This window comes from Clarias gariepinus, chromosome 25 (genome assembly GCF_024256425.1).
Source record: "Clarias gariepinus isolate MV-2021 ecotype Netherlands chromosome 25, CGAR_prim_01v2, whole genome shotgun sequence".
Taxonomy (NCBI): domain Eukaryota; kingdom Metazoa; phylum Chordata; class Actinopteri; order Siluriformes; family Clariidae; genus Clarias; species Clarias gariepinus.
Genome location: NC_071124.1, coordinates 23,555,844 through 23,577,117, shown reverse-complemented (window position 1 = coordinate 23,577,117; position 21,274 = coordinate 23,555,844). Strand labels below are relative to the sequence as shown.

The window sequence follows — 21,274 nt, the reverse complement described above, 5'->3', positions numbered from 1 at the left end:
CTGGAAAGCAGAGGAATGAAGGTTAGCCGCAGCAAGACGGAATACATGTGTGTAAATGAGAGGGACCCAGGAGGATCAGTGAGGCTACAGGGAGCAGAGGTAAAGAAGGTGCAGGATTTTAAATACTTGGGGTCAACGGTCCAGAGCAATGGTGAGTGTGGAAAGGAGGTGAAGAGGCGGGTACAGGCAGGTTGGAATGGGTGGAGAAAAGTGTCAGGTGTGTTGTGCGATAAAAGAGTATCAGCGAGAATGAAAGGAAAGGTGTACAGGACAGTGGTGAGACCAGCGATGCTCTACAGCTTAGAGACAGTGGCGCTGAAGAAAAGACAGGAGGCAGAGTTGGAGGTAGCAGAGCTGAAGATGTTGAGGTTCTCTTTGGGAGTGACAAGGATGGATAGGATTAAGAATGAGTTTATCAGAGGGACAACCCACGTTAGATGTTTTGGAGATAAAGTCAGAGAGGCCAGATTGAGGTGGTTTGGACATGTTCAGAGGAGATATTGTGAATATATTGGTAGAAGGATGCTGAGGTTGGAACTGCCAGGCAGGAGGTCTAGAGGAAGACCAAAGAGGAGATTTATGGATGCAGTGAGAGAGGACATGAAGTTAGTTGGTGTGAGAGAAGAGGATGCAGAGGATAGGGTTAGATGGAGGTAGATGATTCGCTGTGGCGACCCCTGAAAGGGAACAGCCGAAAGACAAAGAAGAAGAAGAAGAAGATTAACGTTGCAAGATTTTCATGACAAAAACTGATTCAAATGAATAATGAACAGAAATAATTCGCATTACAGTAATTTATTATATTGATTTTAAAAGTTAAAAAACAGCTTTTGTATAATACATTATAAAAAAAAACGGTCATCAAAAGTACATGTGTAAGAGATAGTTATATTATTAGAGATTTCAGACAGGTTTGCATGAGCTCATGATTTTTACTTTGCTTGTTTTGGCTTTTTTTTAATTATTATTATTATTGTTATTATTATTTTTGGCTACAAAAACCTGGCAACCCTGATAATGTTGCGTTTTCCAATGTGACTGAACGAATGTGTGTGTGTGTGTGTGTGTGTATTTAAAACCCATCTAATACAAATACTGCACACAAAATCAAGACTGAAAAAATCACCCTGATGTATATAAAACGGACCTGGCAACACCGCTGCAATCGAGCGCAACGACTTACATCCGGGGCTTTTTTCATACATTTGGACCGCTTACCAAAAAGTCCACCAATACCATCCAGAAGGCGGGGCTAACATACTTCAAAGCACAATGGGCGTGGCTTTGCGCTTTCTAACATACAGAGTTCCATTGAGCTCGTGCGGTTCTTAGAAAAGACGTTTTATTTATCCTTGTATTTTTTCTCGCTCAAAATTTGAATCAAATCTCGCGAGAATTTATGATAACAACAACAACAATAATAATATAACCTGACTCAAGGGTGAAGAGGTGCTTTGAAAGGTAAGTTTAAAAAGCCGCAGTACTTTAAGACGTGAGTGACGTCATTGATCTGTTTACATTAAGGTTTCTTTAGAGTTTGTGATGTTATGGTTTAAGTGTGCATTGTTGTTGTTGTTATTATTATTATTAGTGGGAATAGTTTTTTCAATGCATGCGTGGCACTATGCTTCCAAAACATGTCAGAGGTAGTGTGTGTGTGTGTGTGTGTGTGTGTGAGAGAGAGAGAGAGAGAGAACAAGAACAGCAACACATGCTCACACATGCACCAATGAGAAAATGAATTTCCAACCCTCCTTTCCATCTGGGTTCAATCCCAATCCCATGTGCGCATTCCCAAACTAAATAACACTTTGGACCTGTAATAAAATCCTCCCACATTGTAAAATTAACCCACACACGAGCATGCATGACAGACAACGCATGAACCCCCAGCTGATTCACTCACCCACCATGTTCTTCCACACTCAGATCTCCAGGATGGCCGAGCTGGACGAGCCGGACCTGGTCAAGGAGGACGGACGAGTGTATCGCAACCCCACGGAGATGAAGATGAGCCAGATCATACTTCCCTGCCATGCCAACCATTGCAAGGAGCTGAACGTGGGGCAGCTTCTCAAATGGATGGACTCCACTGCCTGCCTCTCTGGTGGGTGTGAAACCTAATTCATAACATCGGTGTGATTTAATAACTCTTTGGTCCAGTACCACTGATATGTTTTAAAATGTTCCTGATGAGTGTGTGTGTTTTTTTAAGAGAATTGCATAGTATATAAGTAATAAATAAAACAAAATTAGTGAGATGCTATTACTGTATAGGAAAATTTCTTTATGCATTTAAAGTTATGATTTATAGTATTCTCGTTTTCACTCACCTAACAGCAGCTCTCCTGTCAGAAAACATCATTATTTTAAAGATTACATATTTACATATTAAATGTATTTTTGTACAATTAAATATTAATAATTACGTTCCTGCGTACGACCGTTCATATGGAAACAATAACGAATTACAAGAAGCACACCGAGACAACTCACACATTGCTTTTAATCTGCACTAGAAAATTAATATCAGTTGAATATCTAACAGTCATGTGTAAGAGTAGAAACTTTACGTTGTTTATGAGCAGTACAGCGGTCTTGGCACTCGAGCAGGCAAGATTAGCTCGCTTGGAAAGAACAGGTCATTCAGGTTTGGATGCCGGAGGGAGCTGTGACATTCTGGATCTCCGCTTGACTAAATATAAACATCCCTCCCAGTAATTCCACTTAGCGCTGGATGTGTGAGAAGCCGTTGCACGAACATAACAGAAATTTTGCACTTCAGATTTATTCTGAATCTTATCGGTTCTGAGTTCTGTATCTAAATGCTTTTCGATATGCAGCTCTGTGCTTCGGTTTTAAGCAGAGGAAGTGTAGCTCAGCTGTGAGGTGTAAGTCCAGAGAGGACTGTGATGCAGTTTGTCAATTATTGTGGTTCTGTCTCGCTGTTATTCCTGCTGCTTCCAGGTTGTCCTGCAATTCTTTTCAAGTGACTGCAGGGTCCTCTCTTAGTTTGTCATCATTAGTCTAAGAATGCATTATAAAATTGTGTATGGCTCATCTTTCTGGGGGTTATTACTTATAGTAGTTTGATGATTTCATCTAACTAGTTGTACATACAATACCAGCTGGACACACCTTTTAATTCAGTGTTATTTTGTTTTACAACGTATTTTCTGCATCCTAGAACAATACTCTAGATTTCAAAACTATGAAATAACACATATTAGGTTACAAGTATTTTAAGACATGAAGGTCAGTTGTTCTGGAACAGTTCTTGCAAGAACAGTATTGTGTCGAGTGCATTTGTAAAACCCATCGAGCTCCATGATGAAACTGTCTCTCATGAAGACCTTCCAGTGACCAGCCTCAGAAATCACCAATTAACAACCAGCATAAGCCAATATAAAGGATTTACAGAGCAGAAGTAGCAGACACACCTCAATATCAACTGTTCAAATGAGATTATTGTGTATTTTGGATAAACGCCCTCAGTATTGTATGGAATTAGAAGGGGTGTCCAAACTTTAGACTGGTAGTGTATGTGTTGTGTAGAACGTTTAGGAGGCCATACAATTTACCAAAAATTTCTATTAGTTGGAAAACATTATAATACTTTTTTACACTATGTACAGTATACCCTGTTTATATTCTTCTTTTCCCCGAGGTTCCAATTTAACCCTCGTCCCTGGAGGTGTTAGGCTTAACTGAGTGAAAATGGTAAATTATTTTGGTCAAATTTGTGGTTTTGAAGGCTTGTCAGACAAGCAGACACGCAGGCTCAACTTTTCTTGGATACAGGCAGTGCTCCCAGTAAAAAAGGGTTGGGAAGCCCTGCTGTACAGAGAGTGAGTGAGAAAGTGAATGACGCATCAGGCTTATCTTATTAAATTTAAAATCTAATCAAATAAAATTAATAAATTGCTTTCTTGTAAACGTAGAAAATAAATATGATGCAGACGTAGACAAGTCAAATTTTAGCTTAAAAATATGCATAACTGAAAGTATTTTTGAAGACGACATTATGCAAATATATTCGACTCGCACAAAGGCCATCTTTCAAACCGCTCTCCTGTGTGAACTCGATGCTGATTAAAAAGTGTTCGCTGCCACTTTACGTCTCTTGTTTGCAGAATCTCTTTCTTTTCAGCTCTGTGTTTCTAATTCAAATGTAATAATGTGCCCTTTCAGAAAGGTTTGGGAAATATTTGCATGTTAAAAACGACTTCCAGTTTAGTTTTTTTGTTTTTTTTAAACATGTGTTTTGTGGGGATTTTTCATGTTATACAAATTGTTTATCTAAATGGATATTTTCTTTCTCATTTAAACAATCAGCAATCAAATGATTGTATAAATATTGTGATTTTCTATAAAAAAAAAATTTAAGCCAATTGTAAATGTAACCAATTTTATTTATGAAATTGTTAATTCGGTTTAAACTCCGTCAGAGAATGAGCTATCCCGTGATAACACGAGCTATAAAAAAATGCATCGTGATATTGTCTCACCTTTGTTTTTTGTTTTTGTTTTTTTACATTTTTTACATTGTTTTTACATTTCAGTAGTCATTTTTAATTCAGTTCGTTGATAATACCACAAAGGTTTAAGCTATTTATATGATTATGAATATTCAGTAGTGGCTGAATAGGATTCAGTCTAAACATTCTACACATATGAGTACTGTGCATTGCATGTGCAGAGTACAGTACCTGGGTATTATTAAAATAAATTGGGTCTTGACGGAAGCGATTTACTGTATGCTCCAATGCCATTTTTGACCTTTTAGTAAATGCACCATAACGCTTTGTGTTCCTCTGGTTCCAGCTGAAAGACACGCAGGATGTTCGTGTGTCACAGCCTCCGTGGATGACATTCACTTCGAGCACACCATCAGGTAAGGAAAAAGAATAAAGAAAAATATAAATCTGTTTATAACACTCAAGGTTGTGCCAGCTGGGATGCTGATATTCAGTACAACAGCATGACCTCGGGTGTAATATTACTTTTATATGACGCACCATTAATTATGAACAGATTAACCAGTTAACCAACACTTCCTTCCCCGCCTGTCAGAACTAACTAACTCCCGATTGGCGGAGCTGACGACTGACAGTTAGTGAGCGACAGTTAGTGTAATTAACAAGGTAGTTAATTACCATATGAGATTTATGATAAACTTATGAGATTTACTTTATATTTCCATTTATTCCGCTTTAGAGTATCAGCGCTGTTAACTTTTGGGTTCCGGGGTCGAATGTCAAATAGTGTTAAATGGAATGCTAGTGCGCTCTGTAGGGTGTCCAATCCCTTGTTCCACACACCAAGTAGTGCCCTTGATCAGGAGTTAGAGAGGGATTCGGGACTTAGCCTTGTCTTGACATAAGTTTATCAGATGTGTGTTCTTGCTGAAAGTGCATTTCTCACAATTAAATTTTATTCCATAGTCCCTCTTTCTCTGTTTAAAAGTAATTCTTTTTAAACCCCAAATGTGTAAATGTATGCTAGGTAAACACTTTATTGTATTTGTATCTCTTTTACAAATCATAAATGCAGATATAAATATATTATAAATGTATTATTTTTTATATTAGTGTTGGACAAGTGGTTAACATCAAGGCTAAAGTCAACAGAGCTTTCAACACAAGCATGGAGGTAAAAAAAAATACACATTTCACCCTGCCAGACTCATCGCTAAGCTTAAATTATTTACTACAGATATATTAATATTAGGCAGCACGGTGGCTTAGTGGTTAGCACTGTCGCCTTGCACCTCCTGGGTCCGGGTTCGAGTCCTGAGTGAGTTTCTTCTGGGTACTTCGGGTACCTCCTACAATCCAAACACATGTAGATTAAGCTAATCGGGTTTCCCCAAATTGCCCGTAGTGTGTATATGTGTATATGTCCTGCGATACGATGGATTTGCACCACGTCCAGGGTGTACCCTGCCTTGTGCCCCAAGTCTTCTAGGATAGGCTCCAGGCCTCCCGCAACCCTGTATACAGGATAAAGCGGTGCAAATGATGACTGATCTAAATACAATGAACTATTAAGAATAATATTATGGTTGTGGTAATGTAAGGCTCTAAACTTCTCTGCAGTTTGCTCTACAGATGCATATACAAACTGTTCAGTTGTTGTGTAATTCTTGATAAATGTACTTGCACAATGAAAAAAGCAAATCAAACACCGGTGTAAAACCCGACCCTCAGATAAGCATACAAAAGGTTGTTAGTTCATGACTCAAATGTGTTGTACAGCCTAATCATGCCTGTGCCAAATATTCTGTGTGTGTGTGTGTAAGGTGGGGATAGTGGTGAGCTGTGAGGACCTGTACAGTAACTGCCACTGGAAAGTCTGCCAGGCGTTTGCCACCTTTGTGGCTCGGAGGACAGGTAATGACAAGGTGAGGCGCCGTTATCATCCTGGAATTATCCAAATATATTTGCTAATGCAAATGCTTTGCGTTAATCCATCATCAATATTTTGTTCCCATTTGAATAAATAAATAAATATGGGAGTTCACTGTCTGTTGCTTAGCAACTAAGAAACATGGACCATTTCCTGGATAATCAGTGAGAGGGAAAAGAAATCTACCTTAAAACATACTGCAAAGGTCCAGCGTTCCCGGAAATGAGATGAACTTATAGGGAATATCAACTTTTTCCTCAGATATGTTAGAAAATTGCTAGCAAAAAGCTTGGAACTACCAAAATCCCCCCCATTAGCATCGATCGCTAACTGAGCGTTCATGTTTGAGACTGGAGAAAACAAATAACCAGAAAACAAACCGAAAGCAAAACAATTTAATAAAACGTTGCTTGTTGTTTACAGCTAAAATCATTTTAACAAGCTAACATTACCATTAATTGACTTTATTGTATTTTATGTTAGCAGCTTTTAAATCCTGCAAAGTAAAATCTATGTGAAATATCAATGTACTGTAGATTGTGGTGGTTTTTTTGTGTGTAATATTTAAAAATCTCACGTTTTTTGTGATAAATGATGGGAAAGTGAACTCGTTGAGCTACCTTTAAAAACTCAGTAGCTGTTCTAGTGCAAATTAGCTTTATCCTAGCCTTATCATGTCTAAACAGCTAATGTTGTTATGTATTGTAACATAGGGGAGGAGATGAAAGTTTTGAAATTGCCGAGTCATTTCTAAGCAAACTTCCAACATTTCAGAGGAAAATGTTGATGTTCTTCATCTCATTTCCAGGGGATTTGGACCTTTAGGTTGAATAGTCAGTCCGATTTTTAGACCCAGGATAGTATCCAGGAAAGTTCTGACTTTTACACCAGGTCATACACACTACAAGTGTGAACATGTGTGTTTTTATTACGTTGTTTATAAACCTGATTGATAAGAAGTTGTTAATCAATGTTGTGTGTGTTCAGGTTCATCTGAAGCAACTGGTCCCTTACACACACCGTGAGAAGTTGGAGTACAGCGTTGCAGCGGAGAGGAGGAGGATGAGGCTGCTGCACGTCGAGATCATGAAAGATCTGCTGAATGACGCCGCTTTCCAGGCGAGCAAAAGCGAGGGAGTGTGTGGTAAGAGGTAGTTTTAATTCCTTGAAAAACATGCACAAAAGGACATTCAGTCATTTTCATTTTCCTGTCCCATGTCACGGAAATTGGCATGAGTGTGTGTGAGTGAGTGTGTGTTTTGTCTAGTTAGTGTTGCTGTAATTTATGTTAAATAATTACACAAAAATGTGCAAAATTATTGGCACCCCTTTCTCCTGTCACACGACAAGTCATAAAAAAGAAAATTTGACTATATCTTTATAGATACGTCTGCATTTTTTTTTTTTTTTTTTTACACTTTTCTCTCCCAAACTCACTCCTTTTCTGAATGCCCCATTTCAGTGTCTATGTAAATGACCTACTGCTGAGCAACAAGCCGGGGGAGGGGCTCTTCTTATATGAGGTCACAGTACGGGTGGATCTAATTGGCTTGATTAAACCTCAGCCAATACAAACAGGGAATTTGCTTGTTTAAACTGACTGGAGACCCAACATGTCTAAAAATAACATATAAAAATAACTTCGCGTAATAATTGCATTTGCATAAATATCTGTTATTTATTATAATGTGTGTTTTTTGCGAAGGCCAGGACAAGGAGGAAGAAATACCGACTGAGAAAACAAGAGTAGAGAGCGTAGAGCTGGTACTGCCTACACACGCCAACCACCAGGTGAACACTTTCGGAGGCCAGATCATGGCGTGGATGGAAAACGTAGCCACCATTGCTGCCAGGTAACATCACGCCAAAGGTGTTTATAATACCATGCTATTATATCACGCTGTACCAAGCACGTTTGTTGTAAAGGGTTGGCACTGTCGCCTCATACCTCCAGGGTTGCGGGTTTGATTTCTGCCTTGGGTCTGTGTGTGTGTAGTTTACATGTTCTCCCTGTGCTAACCCTAGGTTTTCCTCCGGGTTTCAAAAAGTTCCGAACAATATCAAATATTAAAGCAAAAGATTGACTCTGGAGACATCTTCCATTAATGTTAAATAAACGCGTTCATACAGAAGACAACATTAATGATTATACGCGTTATTGTTGTTTTTAAACTTTTCATACAAAAACATCACCAAAGTGAAAAAAAAATAGAAATCCATGTGTTGGCCTTGTGACATTGTGATTTCTGGAGAGGGAACAGCACATAAAGGTCAGCGTGTTTTTATTGGTTTGACCGATAATGAAGAATTTATACCAGGAATTTATCAGAGTTCAGCTTCTATTGTAGAGCATTTTCGAATCTGTGGTTAATAATTTACTCACATTTGTAGTGACTCGCTGGTCAACAGTTCAAGGTTTGTACTTTAATAGTGAAGAACAAAACACAGAGATGACACCTTATGCAATCGCTCGCTTACATTATAAAACAGTATATATAGTATATTACGCATTATAAAATAGAAACGAATTATATTATGAATAATAAATGATATTACGACGTTGTGCGTGTCAAGATTACAGAGATTGTCCTGTTTAATCTGATTTCTGATTGTGGATCTCACATGCACAGTCACGTCCCTTTAGTATTTAGACAGCACAACGATTTGTCTTTTATTTTATTTCTTTTTTTTACATTTGAAATAAAGCAGTCAAAATCTGCTGACTTTGACTTTCATCTTTAATTTAAGGCGTTTAACCATAATATTGCATTAACAATTAAGGAATTACCACCAGTTTTTTTTCCTTTCTACCCAGGCTCAAAAGTAACTGAACGAACTAGCAAAAAAATTGAATATTAGAATTAATTTTAATATTTGGGTGTAAATCCTTTGCATTCAGTGACTGCCTGATATGTTCGTAACCCATGGACGTCAGCACATGCTGAGTTTCCTCCTTGAGCTCAGTTGATTCATGTTTGTGGGTCTTTCCGCCTGCATTTATGTCTTCAGTAAGCGAAAAGCAGCTGAGGTCATGTGACTGACTCAGCCCTTTAAAGAACAATCCATTACTTTGCCTTGGGTTGCTTTTGCACATGTTTTGAGTCATCATTCTTCTGTACTGCGAATCATCAGTTTCGCAGCACTTGACTGAATCTAAGCAGAACGTAGAGCTCTAGACACTTCATCCTGCTTCTTCTATTAGCAGCCACATCATCAATAAACCCCAGTGAGTTTCCTCCGCTGGCAGCCATACACACGCATGACAAACACTGCCTCCATGTTGTTTAATAATGATGTAGTACGCTTAGAAACACAAGCACGTTCTTCCTTCTCCATACTCTTCTCCTCTAGTCATCCTGGTAAACAATAATCTTCTATCAGATCTAGGTCCCGAGTGTCCTTTTGAATAAAATTGCATAATATTCTTCAATAATAAATTGAAATTGTAAACATTTGCAAATAGAGGAGTAAAGCACCACTTTTTAATGAAAACACTCTATTAGAGTGGTCACAGTAGCTCTGCTTCATCGCAGCACTTTTGTGTCTTCTCAGCCGGTTAAGCCATGCCCACCCGACCCTGAGAACCATAGACATGTTTCACTTCAGAGGACCGTCTCAAGTTGGAGACCGCGTCATCCTCAAAGCCATCGTCAACAACACCTTTGAGAACAGGTGAGTTTTTTTTTTTTTTGTAGACAGGAAGTGACATCATCAAGTGATACAGCTGTTTTGAGCGTGTTCTTTTTGTTTTTATCAGTATGGAGGTGGGCGTATGTGCAGAGGCGTATCACGGGGAGGAGCCTCTGAGACACATTAACAGTGCCTTTATGACTTATGAGGTGCTGGATAACGAAGGCAGGCCACGCCCGCTACCCCGAATACGACCTGAACCGCTGGTGAGGCCAAGATTGGGACTGTTCAGACTTTCGGTGTATTGTTAATATCAATTAGCTGGATTTCTAAAAATGTCATTTGATTCTAATAATTCACAGGATGGGAAAAGGAGATACCAAGAGGCGATTGCCCGAAAGAAGATTCGACTCGACAGGTACTGAGCTGAAAACAAAAAAAATCTGCAAAAAAAATAAATATCTGGTCAAATCAAGATGAAATAATGCAACTTACATGATGGGTTTTGCTGTGAGGCATCTGTTTATTCGAAATTATTTTAGCCTCTGACCAATCAGAAGACAGAGTTTAACAGTATTTAACACCAAAAGCAATTCATAGGCTTAGCGGTCTTGCCATGGTTTGCTCTTATACTGTATAATGTCCTGTTTTGCAAAGATTATTTATTTTTTCTCCATCCAGAAAATACATAATCTCCTGTAAACACACTGAAGTGCCCTTGTCTGTCCCCTGGGACCCCAGTAACCAGGTATCCACTCCCTTATTATAAACCCAGATAAAACAATAAAAGATAAAAAAAAGAGATAACACTCAGGTAAAAGTTATATAGCCTTGCACAACACCGACTTATCAGTTTTGATTGATGATCTGTCCGCAAAATGATAATGATTTCAAAAATATCACTGCACTGCCGACAGGTGTATCTGAGCTACAACAACGTGTTTGCGCTGAAGACGTTGGCGTCCAGAAACACCTGGGTTCTGAGTTCTCAGAAGAAAAACGTGAGTATGCTTCTCTTCTTCAGATCTTACTGTGTCAAGCGCTAATGTTGTGCTTGTGATGAGCGTTGTCTGGGTTCCTAGGTGCGGCTGTACACTCTGGAGGAGAATCAGAGCCTCTGCGTCAGGCTTGAAACGGAGGTGAACGTCCCAGCAGCGAGAGCTTTCCTCCTGCTCTCCGATCTCAGCCGCAGGCCCGAATGGGACACGCACTACAAGTACGGAGGGGTAACTGGTTTTACACCACTGAAAACAGAAAAGAGGAACTTGGTGTTTAGTTGGTTAGAAATACAGAAGTGGGCAAAGCAAAAAAAAAAAAAGAAGCACGAAATCAACAACGAAATTAATTTAAATACAATTGGAGTGGCAAAAAAGAACCTATCTAAGAGTTGATTTTAGAGCCATCGATATTTACATACATCGAGAATTTACTTGTATTCAGAGTCGGATTCTGCATTTTGCAAATTCTGCATATTTGAGTAGATTTTCATGGCTTTGTATTCAGATTATTTAAATTCCTTGCATGAGTAGAAGCACCTTGGACAGGGTTTAAACCTGAAAATAGATCCGGGCTAGAAAATACTGGCTGAAGAAAAAGCTTGAGTTAAATGAAACTTAAAAAAGATGAAGGAAAATAAACGGAGATTCATCAAGTCTAATAAATCTCTAAAGTAAATAAGTAAAATAAATAAGTTTAAAGACTTTTCGCCTTAAGAATAAAAACTTTGCAAGAAATTTGCTCCGGCATACGAAACATTTTTGGCATATGAGCATATATATATATATATATATATATTTTTCTACTTTTTTTTTTTTTGCATTTTGTGCATGATCTTGTAAAGACATAGCACCATGGGTCCCAAGAATGTTAGCAAGTACAGTAGCAAGAAGAAAAGGGAGCCACTTTCATTCAGTTCTTTAAAGCAGCCGGTTCCAAGAGGAATCATGAATTAAGATGTGATTTCTTGCTGCGAATCCTTCCGCTTTTTAAATGTTGATTTTGGTTGGCAGCTCGACGACCGGTAGTTAGTGTAATATATTATCGTTAGAACATATCATTAGAATATGCATGTTAATAAAAAAAATAATCCTGGTTTTACGCATACATTATACAGCTGATAAAATAGCACTTGATCCAGCACGCACTCTTATTAAGATTGTTGCATCATAGACTTACTGTAACATGCATCACTGAGCATCTCCTACATCTGTCATGTACAGGCAGTGCAAGCCCATCCTCCAGGTAGACGACGATGATCTGATCTACCACGTTCTTACTCCATCTGCGAGCGAAGTAGGAAAAGGCCAGGATTTCATCCTGCTCGCCTCCAGGAGGCCGCCGTGTGACACCGGGTGAGCAAGATGCTAAAGGAAACTAATAATCAACACCTTCTGACCAAACAATCCAGTATCTGCAGTTTAGTCGCACTGTATCTGAGTATAAGGGTTATTTAGGTTTGTATTCATCATCTGTCATTATTCTGACTGAAATCTTTGTATTTGGCGTATTTAGGGATCCTTATGTTATCGCTTTACGCTCGGTCACTCTGCCCACCCACCCTCCAACAGAGGACATGAACAGAGGGGAGATGCTTTGTGCAGGATTCACCATTTACGCCATGTCCGAAAACGTATCAAAGGTAAGTGTTATTTTTAAAGGACAGGTGTGAATCGAGTTTAGTAATCGCAGTCATCCGGTTACTCGCTTTGGCTAAAGAAATGCGTTTTGTTATTAGCGCAGGGATTTTAAAAAATATTGTCCCTGCTGCTTTTTAACCCATGATGCATGTTTACTGGAATTTTTTCATATTTTCATTTTCAGATCTCATATTACAACCAGACCAATCCGGGCGTGTTGCCGTTCTTCGCCATGGACATCGCCGGACTTTCGTCCAGTTTTTGTTCCATCTTCTTTTCCTGCAATGAGTACCTGATGAACAACAGAGTCGGACCTTCTCTCATCTCAACCACTTCTCTGTAGACCTCGTTACTGACGCCGTACTGTTCAGTTTTTATAAACCGGTCTGTACTTTTTACAAACGGAACACTAGACTTTGTTGTTTTATGGCCAGGCCAATTTGAGGGAATATGTGGAAATAGATTTATTTATGTATATTAAAAGTTTATAACATTGTACAGGATCATTTTAACTTGTGCTATCTCTGATGTTAGGTGTTGAGCATGGCATTCTATTAATAATTATATTTAAAATGAGAAATGAAACACACTTCTATAAACAGCCAATTTTTGGCGAGTTTTATACAATCACAATAAAGATACGATAAATCAAAATATGATATCTGATTGTCTTGTCCATCTTGTATTTAACTAGCTTAAAGGATACCTATTATAAAAAATCCACTTTTTTTCAGATTTAGATGTTCAGATGCGTCTTCAATATGTGTGTGTGTGTGTGTGTGTGTGTGTGTGTGTACACAAGTAAAAAATGTTGGGGAAAAAAATATTTATTTTTTTCCATTTTTGTTTTGGCTGAATATGGGACCTTTAATTGTGTATATACTGTAATATACTAAGCTGTTAAGTTCTTATGTGTAGTTGTGGTATGTATAAGTGAAATAACATCTGAACGTATCCTGATAACAGAAGATAAAGAAAAAAATATCTGTCTGTCGTTATTTCCTGAACCATCTCTATTTTACATGGTGGTATTTATTTTCCTGGGAATCTTGGAGATAAAGCCTTTCAATGTATTCGGAACATTGTAAAAGGTCCGCTGTCTGGTCCCACTACGAACAAACATGAAACTCTCCATCCCAAGTCCTCCGTTCCTTGTCCTGTGCTCCACCGTGAGAGAAAACCGTGCCTGGCTTTGTTGAAGAATCTTAATTCCAGCCTGCGATCTCTCCAGATAGACAGCCAACAGCTGCAATGAGACGTCCTGCCAAACCTCTTGGAAGGGTTCCATCATGTTCTCAACCAGCCGAGGTGTGTAACCCTTATCCAGAACCTCCTGAGGCCAGCTGGGAGCTATGGTGACGTAAGGGAAAATCTGGTTAATGGTTCTAACAAACTCCAGACCTGTGATGTGGCCTTCAACGTTGAAGGCTTTATGGGTGATGTCCATGTTGATCCAGATTGGATGATAGAGTAGGTCTCTAGCGTATGCCTTTTGAAGCAGATGTAGCGAAGTAGCTAGCTGTGTTTTGGACTTCACCCTGAGGTAGATGCCCCATGGATTCTTTGAAGCAAGAATTAGATCTAGACAATCCTGAAGAGGCAGCTCTGGCACTGAACCTTCAATCACTGGAGTCCTCACATCATCTGTCGCAGATGTTACTGGAATCACGAGCATCCCACCGGGGCTGTCTAAAAACACAATAAAACATGGAAGTATTGTTATGTTACTCACATTAACCCTAGCCAAAAGTTTGTGGACACCTAACCATCACAGCCATGCGATCTGTTGAACTTGGCGCTCCTAAAGTATTCCCCGTCCGCAGTTATAATAAGCTCTAGTCTTCTGGGAAATCTTTCCACTAGATGTTGGAGCATAGCTGTGTGGATTTGTGTTTATTTAGAAGAGCTACGAGAGCATTACTGAGCTCAGGTGTCGGAATGTCGAGGACTCTCCAGTTCTGGTTCATCCCAATGGTGATGGTTCAGTGGGGTTGAGTTCAGTCATGGTTCAGTTCAGGATACTTGAGCTCTTCCAGTCCAATCTGGAGCTCGCTTTGTGGATCTCACAGATGGATTGTCATGCTGAAACATGCTGAAAATGTAATGCTATGCTAAGCCATTCTGCAGTTTGTGTGTGCTTTCAGCTTTGTTGAATACTTTGAGGATGGACCATATATGGGTGTGACGGTCAGGGGTGCGCATACTTTTGGCTATATACTGTAGATTATCATCTCATCTCATTTTACCATGTTTTTTTTTGTCTATCTGTTTTTTAAACATTTTGTTAATATTATGAACGTGTTTACTGTTTATACGTTATACTGTATGTTGAGAGTGTCTATGGTAGAAGTCTCTGTGAATGTGCTGTTACTATAGAAACGATAAGGTTGGAACCAATGCATTGAGACAAGTCATTAGACATAGTCGCAGATCCATGTTATTCTCAAATATTTAGCTTTTCAATTTCTGATTAGCTGTACCTTTGAGAGTAGATAGAAGAGAAGCTCGGTCATACACCTCCTCCCACAGGATGTTAAGTCCATCATTGTTTTCAGGTCTAAAATAGTCCACTATGTTCCCACCCGTGTAGAACCTTCTTGGTCTATCTTTCTGCTCTACAAATACACAAAGATAAATAAATACAAAATATTGATATACAGTATATAAAGGTTCGAAGGTGGTGGATAAACCTCAATGAGACCCACTTGCTGCTTCTTTAAACTGGGAAAGCACTGGCTCGTAGATGTCGTAGTAGATGCGCTGAGGGTTGCTGTTGTCTCTAATGAAGAGCATGTCATTGACTGTGGGGTTCTCCTGTCCTTGCCACAAGGTCAAACTGAACCTGGATATAAAGGAAGCATGAACATGTACTACAAGAAGCATTGGATAAAATGAGCTGCTGATGAGCTCCTGATACAGATTCTACAAGAAGTGATGTTGAGCCAGAAGTCCAGGGGTGGAGCTGGGTCTGATCTCCAACCCACACAATACTGAACAAAACTTTAAAAACACTGTGTTGTCTAGACTTTCTGGATTTCTGGCTTGGCTCTGATCAAATAAGAGGATCCAGATTTATTTGTTCGGTGGAGTTTTTGTTCTGCAGCCCAGGGTATTTGGGTGAAATACCTGGAGGACTGGCTGAGAAGCCAGCTCAGGTGAGGCCATCCATTCTTCGCCATAACCGCCAGAACAGGAAACGTGATTTTTTGTGGGAGGTGTTTGACGGTGTCGTACATCTCCATCACCATGGACTTGGTGTATGTCACATTGGGAAAGGGTGACAGATAAAGAACCTTCCATCCTGGTGAGATGGTTACATCTGGAAACTTCGTCTGGATAAGCTTAAAGAATCTGATAATCGCAAAGATAAGGCGAGATGTTAAAACAGAGATATTCCACAAGCTGTAGAAAGTTTATGGTGTATCACCAGACACTACAAGTTTGGAGTAAGTAGTAAGGTTGCCACACTGCAATTTTTACAATTGAATGTCATGTTCTCACTGAGTGCTGTTGACCACGGGCCAGAAACCAGGAACGTTCGGGCCAGGAAGGATATCGGCGTTCAACCATACGGGACGGTTGATTCCCGTTTGATTCTTGAGCTTGAGAAGATCGAGTGAAGGCTCCACTGCTTGAAGACTTTTAAAATCCAGTTTTATTCCTATTCATAGACAAAATAACAATTTTCAGGAAATAAGTGAGATGCAAAATGCTTTATTTGCTAATTGTTATTCTTTACCTTTCTTAGATTTGATAACCACATCAAGCCACTCTTCCAAAGTGTTATCACTGTAGACATCTGGCGGATGGGCCATGATTGGAATGTTGGTTTCGTTGACAGTATTATGCCCTTCTACATTGACATCAGCCTCCAGAATCATAATGTCACCTGAGGAATGGGTGGGTTATTGTTTCTGTATCATGCAATAAAAAATTAGGTTGTCACAGTTCTTGAGATCTTATACAGAATAACCATCAATCTACTGTAGACTCTTTGCTAGCTATACTGTATAACAGTGTTACCATGGCGGCAAAGAGAAAAAATAGTTTGGCAAAGTTTTCATATTTACTTTCCAGGGCTTTTTTAGTTTCGGCTTTGCTATTGGCAGAGTGATACCATGTGGCATAGAGTCCGTCTTTCTCTTGGATCTCCCCATTTTGAAGAAGAAATTCCAGCATGTCTCCATCTGTAGGGGATGAGACCAAGGCCTCTGATGTTTCTAAAAGAAGAAAGTTTAATGCAATAATATCTGTAGAGCTACACTAATATCTTATTGTATGCATTTGGCATGATATCACATCAGTGACTGGCAGTAGGTCTTTTTTTTTTTCAATTTAAAAATGATAACAGCAGAAAATTTTGAAAAGCAGCTACACCTCCTTTTCCCAAGTCGAATAACCAATTCAATATTATTTTCAATAATAAAAAATGTAATAACTGTAAAAACCTTTAATAAGTCTGTTTTCTTAAGCTAAAAGCAAAAATATATTCTTTGTATGACATCTTTTTAGCTTGTACTGTAGTTTAGTTAGCTACTATAAAATGATAGTTTGGTGGTAGATATAATATAACGTAAGTACTGTAACTTATAGCTAAACAAATGACAACTTAAACATGGAAGTAGATTTCCATGTTTCAGTCAAAAAGCAGCTTAACAGCAATCTGGATGTAGACTTAAGGTACTGTACAAAAGTCTTATTCATAATATCATGTTCATTTAATAATTTTGTTATATTCGTTTATCATGCCTGCATTATTATCTGCAAAACCATTCAATATAATATCCAACAAAAACAAAATTGAACGTCGGCTCCTGGGTTTTGCATGAAAATAGAAAGGAACAAGTGCGACAAAGTTACCAGAAAAACCCTGGCATGTTCTCCAGCACACTCAGTAAAACCTAACAGCTGTTTTACTTATAAAATTAGGCACAAATCTGTATCTAACACCACTGGTTATTTTTAAACAATAAGCTTTCTAACCAAATGTTGACTGTGTTTCTTACTTTTTATTGCTCTTTATAAAAGTGTTTTTTATGTAAGGAAAAATCTTTTCAAAGGCGTCTTTGCTTATGGCATTTTTTTGAAAAAAAAAAAGAGCTTTTAGGTTTTACTGAGCGTGCTGGAGAATACAAATTCTTCTGGTAACTTTGCTTAGGAGCAATAGTAATTAAGTCAAGTAAGCTTTTTATTGTCACTTCAACCATATACAACTTAGTACACGGTGTAATGAAACAATGTTCCTCCAGGACCAAGGTGCTACATACAACATAAAATAACAACATAAATGAACAATAAACTAACTAGCTAACTTAGAAACCTAATTAGCTGGCTAGCTGAGACAAGACAGATTGACATTTTAAGTTAACAGAAAAACTATCCAAGTTTTTATATACAAAAGAGACAACATAAAGTGTCTGTGCAAATGTGCAAACAAGAGCAACAATATGACCACGCGACAACATTTCAATACTTCTTGGCAATGAGTTGAGGTAGTGGGAGGAGAAACAGTTAACAGTTCCTGTTCGATTTTGTGTTTCCATCTGTCATGTAATAACTGTATGTTGCTTTCTTTACAGGCATGCAAATATTCTTCTGTAATCTTATTTATTTATTTACTATTTGAAAATAGCGGATGGTTTTGTTCACAATAATACAGACATGATAAACATACATAACAACATTGATACTAAAAGATGATATGGTGCATAAGGCATTCGATTTCAGGTAGACGAACCAAAGAATACATTACTAAATTAACTAAGTTTGAAAAAAGCCTATGTTACGGTAATTTTAACTGAATTTATTCTTGATAATTTTCACAAGTAAACAAGTCGTCCACTATGGAAATGTAGTCCAGCAACAGTAGGAAACATGTTGTGGAAAACATATGTTATAGTCAACCAAAATTCTGAACAATCTAACATGCAGAATTCGGAACATTTTAAATTTACATAAGCTTGTCTACATACCAGAGTTGTAATGAACCGAACATAACGAAAGTAATGAGAAGTTTACCTGAACCTGACTTCATGGTAAGAACCACGGAGGTGACCGTTAAGATGAGCAGCAGCACAAGCAGCCCAAGAGCCACACACAACATAGTGAACTGCTGTCTGGTAAAAAACCCCAGTATAGTCTTTGGCTCCTTTTCTTCATCTTCTTTCACATCCTGTTGTCTTTCATTACTTTTCTTCTTTAGTTCATCCATTCTTGCTTAGTTTTCTGTGAATGAATCTCAGATCTGTTGCATGACTTGTAGCAGCAAAGGTGTTCAAGGTCTAGCTATCTTATCAATAGATCGCAAAGAAAAAAAATTATCCTGGAGAAACAGCACTTTGTGCAGCTGTTATCTAAAATAAAAAAAAGTCTCTTGGCCCTCGAACTGAACAGAAACTAATCTGGAATACAATTCGGTCATGAACACCATGGCACTCTGGAGAGATCTTACAGGACATTTAGGACATCTATCTGATTTTCTTCTCCAGCGCAGTCTGAGGTCTGCTGGAGGGTTTCTCAGGTACGATCAGTCGAATCTTTCTTTTCGGTGAGCCATCACCTGATGACAGGTACTCCTGGACAACAGAGACAGTTGTTGACACTGTGGTCAAGGGATCATTTGGAGGATCTTCTCCATCTTGTGGTGGTTTCTGCAGATCCCTGGAATCTTCTGGGGTCATCAGGGCCAGGGTCAAGTCCAAGGTTGGGACTTGAGGGTCTGTAGTTTTTGCTGTACCAAGTGGCTCTATGTTTTCAGCTAATAGATTTGAAGGCTCTATTAATGACTCTGATTCCTTGGGATTGTTTCCAAAACTTTGAGCTTCACCTGGATTGGTTGAACTTTTATCAACTTGCAACTTCTCTGTGATCTTGCCTTTTTTGGATTTTTCCTTACTCTCTTGTTGTTCATTGTTTTTTTTCACCTTACTCTTTTGAGACTTGTCTTTTTTTATCTTTTTGGATGTTTTCTTCACATCCTTGTCCTCCTGATTAGAACCGGATTTGGGTTGAACCTGACTTTTTCTAAGGGGGTTCAGATTCAACTTGACCTTTAGTTTGCTTTTTCGTGGAGATCCCTGTTCATGGATTTTCAAATGCCTTTTCTTGTCTCCTTTGGCAGACACCTTACCCTGACCTGGTTTGCTGCTCCGTTCTAATGTTTTAGACCATTTTGTCTTGCTGATTTTGTATGGACCTTCTTTACTAGATACAAACAGAGCACGCTCCATGGACAGATCAAATGTTACGCTCCTCTGCACTCTGGCTTGATTTCCACCCTGCTGATCCATGTTGGACTGGTTGTAATTTAAAATATCTCTGTACACAATGACTTTAGAGCTTCTTGGAAGTATACTCTCTTCTTGATTTCTAGATATACTGTCCTGAATGTCTTGCGCATAAATTTGATGATAGTGCCGAGAATATGGTAGACCATATTCTCTATGTTGATGCTTTAGGAATGAATGATGCTCCTGAGCTGCACCTGTGGGGTTTAGTTGATCTTCTGGGGTAAATGTTTGTTTTTGGGCAATTGATATGTGTCTTCTGAGAGCTACTTGTTGCGTTCTCATGGTGGACATGTCTTGTCTTGACCCACTGAGACCTTGGATATCATGTCTTCCATCTGTAACTGTAACAAGAATATGGTAAAATGTTTAAAATGATCTCAAGCAAGTAAAATACCCCCCCCCCCCCAATAATAAACAAAACATATTTTCATACCTTCATCTTTAAAGATTGAAGGGTCACTGTTTAAATAGGTTGACCATTTTTCATCCATAATAGGCTGGTGATTCGTTCTGTTATGGAAAGTCTTTCTCCTGAAGCTCGAGCTGCAATTTTGGCATATGAAATCATTTGCTATTGTGTCTGGTCTGCTCTCAGATGAAGTCCCCTTTTTGTCCCAGGGTGGACGATTACGGTAGTTGCTGTTATGGAGAGCGTAAGACCTCGAGAGACCTTCCTTGTCATCAGAGAAATCCCATGTTTGACTGGACTGTTCCTCAGCTCCTTTTACCTCCTGCATCGGTTTTAACCTTTTACCCAACTTCCTGTATAGAACAGCAAGTATTGCAAGTGTAATTGCAACACCACCTGAAACACAATGGAGAAGTTCAAAGAAGTTCATGTCTATACTGTATTTCTTCATTTTGAAAAAAAAAACAAAAAAAAACATTTGGTTTGAATTCAGAAGGTTAAAACTATCAATGGTTCTACAATGGATGTCTGATAGACCTGAGATGAGATTGTTGTACTGATTAATACTGAAGGGTTTTTGTCATTATAATGTATTAGAAGTTACCAATCCAGTGCTTTCAGACCAGACGGTTGTGAAGTCCAGTTTCTAATTTGTGTCTACTACATTACATTTTACACTCACCCAGGCAAGAACAGACAACAGCGATAACAACATCTCTGATGTAGCGCTGAGATGTGATGGAACTCTTAGCACTAACGTCTGCTGTAATGTTTCTTGTAGCTGGCATACAGTTAACCGCGTTTAGCTCCAGCACTGTCAGAACTCTGGGGTTGTCTGAACTGGTGCACGCCATCCTATTCCCATTGTACAGCACTTTTCCTGGAGACAGAACGTAGCCGTT

At 38.8% G+C, this 21,274-nt stretch overlaps 2 protein-coding genes across 3 annotated transcripts; one reads left to right on the top strand and one right to left on the bottom strand.

Annotated features, from left to right (window-relative positions):
- Window positions 1–1,293: 1,293 nt before the first annotated feature.
- On the top strand, window positions 1,294–13,333 carry acot11a (acyl-CoA thioesterase 11a). Of its 2 annotated transcripts, XM_053487098.1 has the most exons (16): window positions 1,294–1,461; window positions 1,930–2,107; window positions 4,825–4,894; window positions 5,592–5,652; window positions 6,302–6,403; window positions 7,396–7,552; window positions 8,114–8,261; window positions 9,961–10,080; window positions 10,166–10,304; window positions 10,401–10,456; window positions 10,720–10,786; window positions 10,956–11,039; window positions 11,121–11,254; window positions 12,258–12,389; window positions 12,550–12,676; window positions 12,859–13,333. In XM_053487098.1, exons 2-16 carry the CDS (start codon window positions 1,939–1,941, stop codon window positions 13,015–13,017), a joined length of 1,725 nt encoding a protein of 574 aa, XP_053343073.1. In that variant the 5' UTR covers window positions 1,294–1,461; window positions 1,930–1,938; the 3' UTR covers window positions 13,018–13,333. The 2 variants fall into 2 exon arrangements, with proteins under 2 accessions (XP_053343073.1, XP_053343072.1); XM_053487097.1 differs by lacking the exon at window positions 1,294–1,461 and having other exon boundaries at window positions 1,856–2,107.
- Window positions 13,334–13,486: 153 nt separating this feature from the next.
- Window positions 13,487–21,272, bottom strand: fam151a (family with sequence similarity 151 member A). Its single transcript, XM_053487096.1, has 10 exons — window positions 21,055–21,272; window positions 20,397–20,768; window positions 18,693–20,304; window positions 16,745–16,894; window positions 16,414–16,563; window positions 16,176–16,335; window positions 15,801–16,025; window positions 15,380–15,516; window positions 15,155–15,289; window positions 13,487–14,363 (listed from the first exon to the last, which is right to left on the bottom strand). The coding sequence occupies exons 3-10, from the start codon at window positions 18,883–18,885 to the stop codon at window positions 13,693–13,695; spliced, it is 1,821 nt and encodes a 606-aa protein (XP_053343071.1). The 5' UTR covers window positions 18,886–20,304; window positions 20,397–20,768; window positions 21,055–21,272; the 3' UTR covers window positions 13,487–13,692.
- Between the last annotated feature and the right edge of the window lie 2 nt (window positions 21,273–21,274).

What these genes read in the sequence shown, in the direction of transcription:
- fam151a (XM_053487096.1), bottom strand. Translation starts at nt 18,885, where the DNA reads ATGGATGAACTAAAGAAGAAAAGTAATGAAAGACAACAGGATGTGAAA. An exon ending in AACTAAAAAAGCCCTGGAAA is followed by an intron (nt 16,564 to 16,744) that starts GTAAATATGAAA and finishes CCCATTCCTCAG; the next exon opens with GTGACATTATGATTCTGGAG. An exon ending in GGTTATCAAATCTAAGAAAG is followed by an intron (nt 16,336 to 16,413) that starts GTAAAGAATAAC and finishes GTCTATGAATAG; the next exon opens with GAATAAAACTGGATTTTAAA.
- acot11a (XM_053487097.1), top strand. Translation starts at nt 1,864, where the DNA reads ATGCATGACAGACAACGCATGAACCCCCAGCTGATTCACTCACCCACC. An exon ending in CACTTCGAGCACACCATCAG is followed by an intron (nt 4,895 to 5,591) that starts GTAAGGAAAAAG and finishes TTTTTATATTAG; the next exon opens with TGTTGGACAAGTGGTTAACA. An exon ending in AAGAAGATTCGACTCGACAG is followed by an intron (nt 10,457 to 10,719) that starts GTACTGAGCTGA and finishes TTCTCCATCCAG; the next exon opens with AAAATACATAATCTCCTGTA.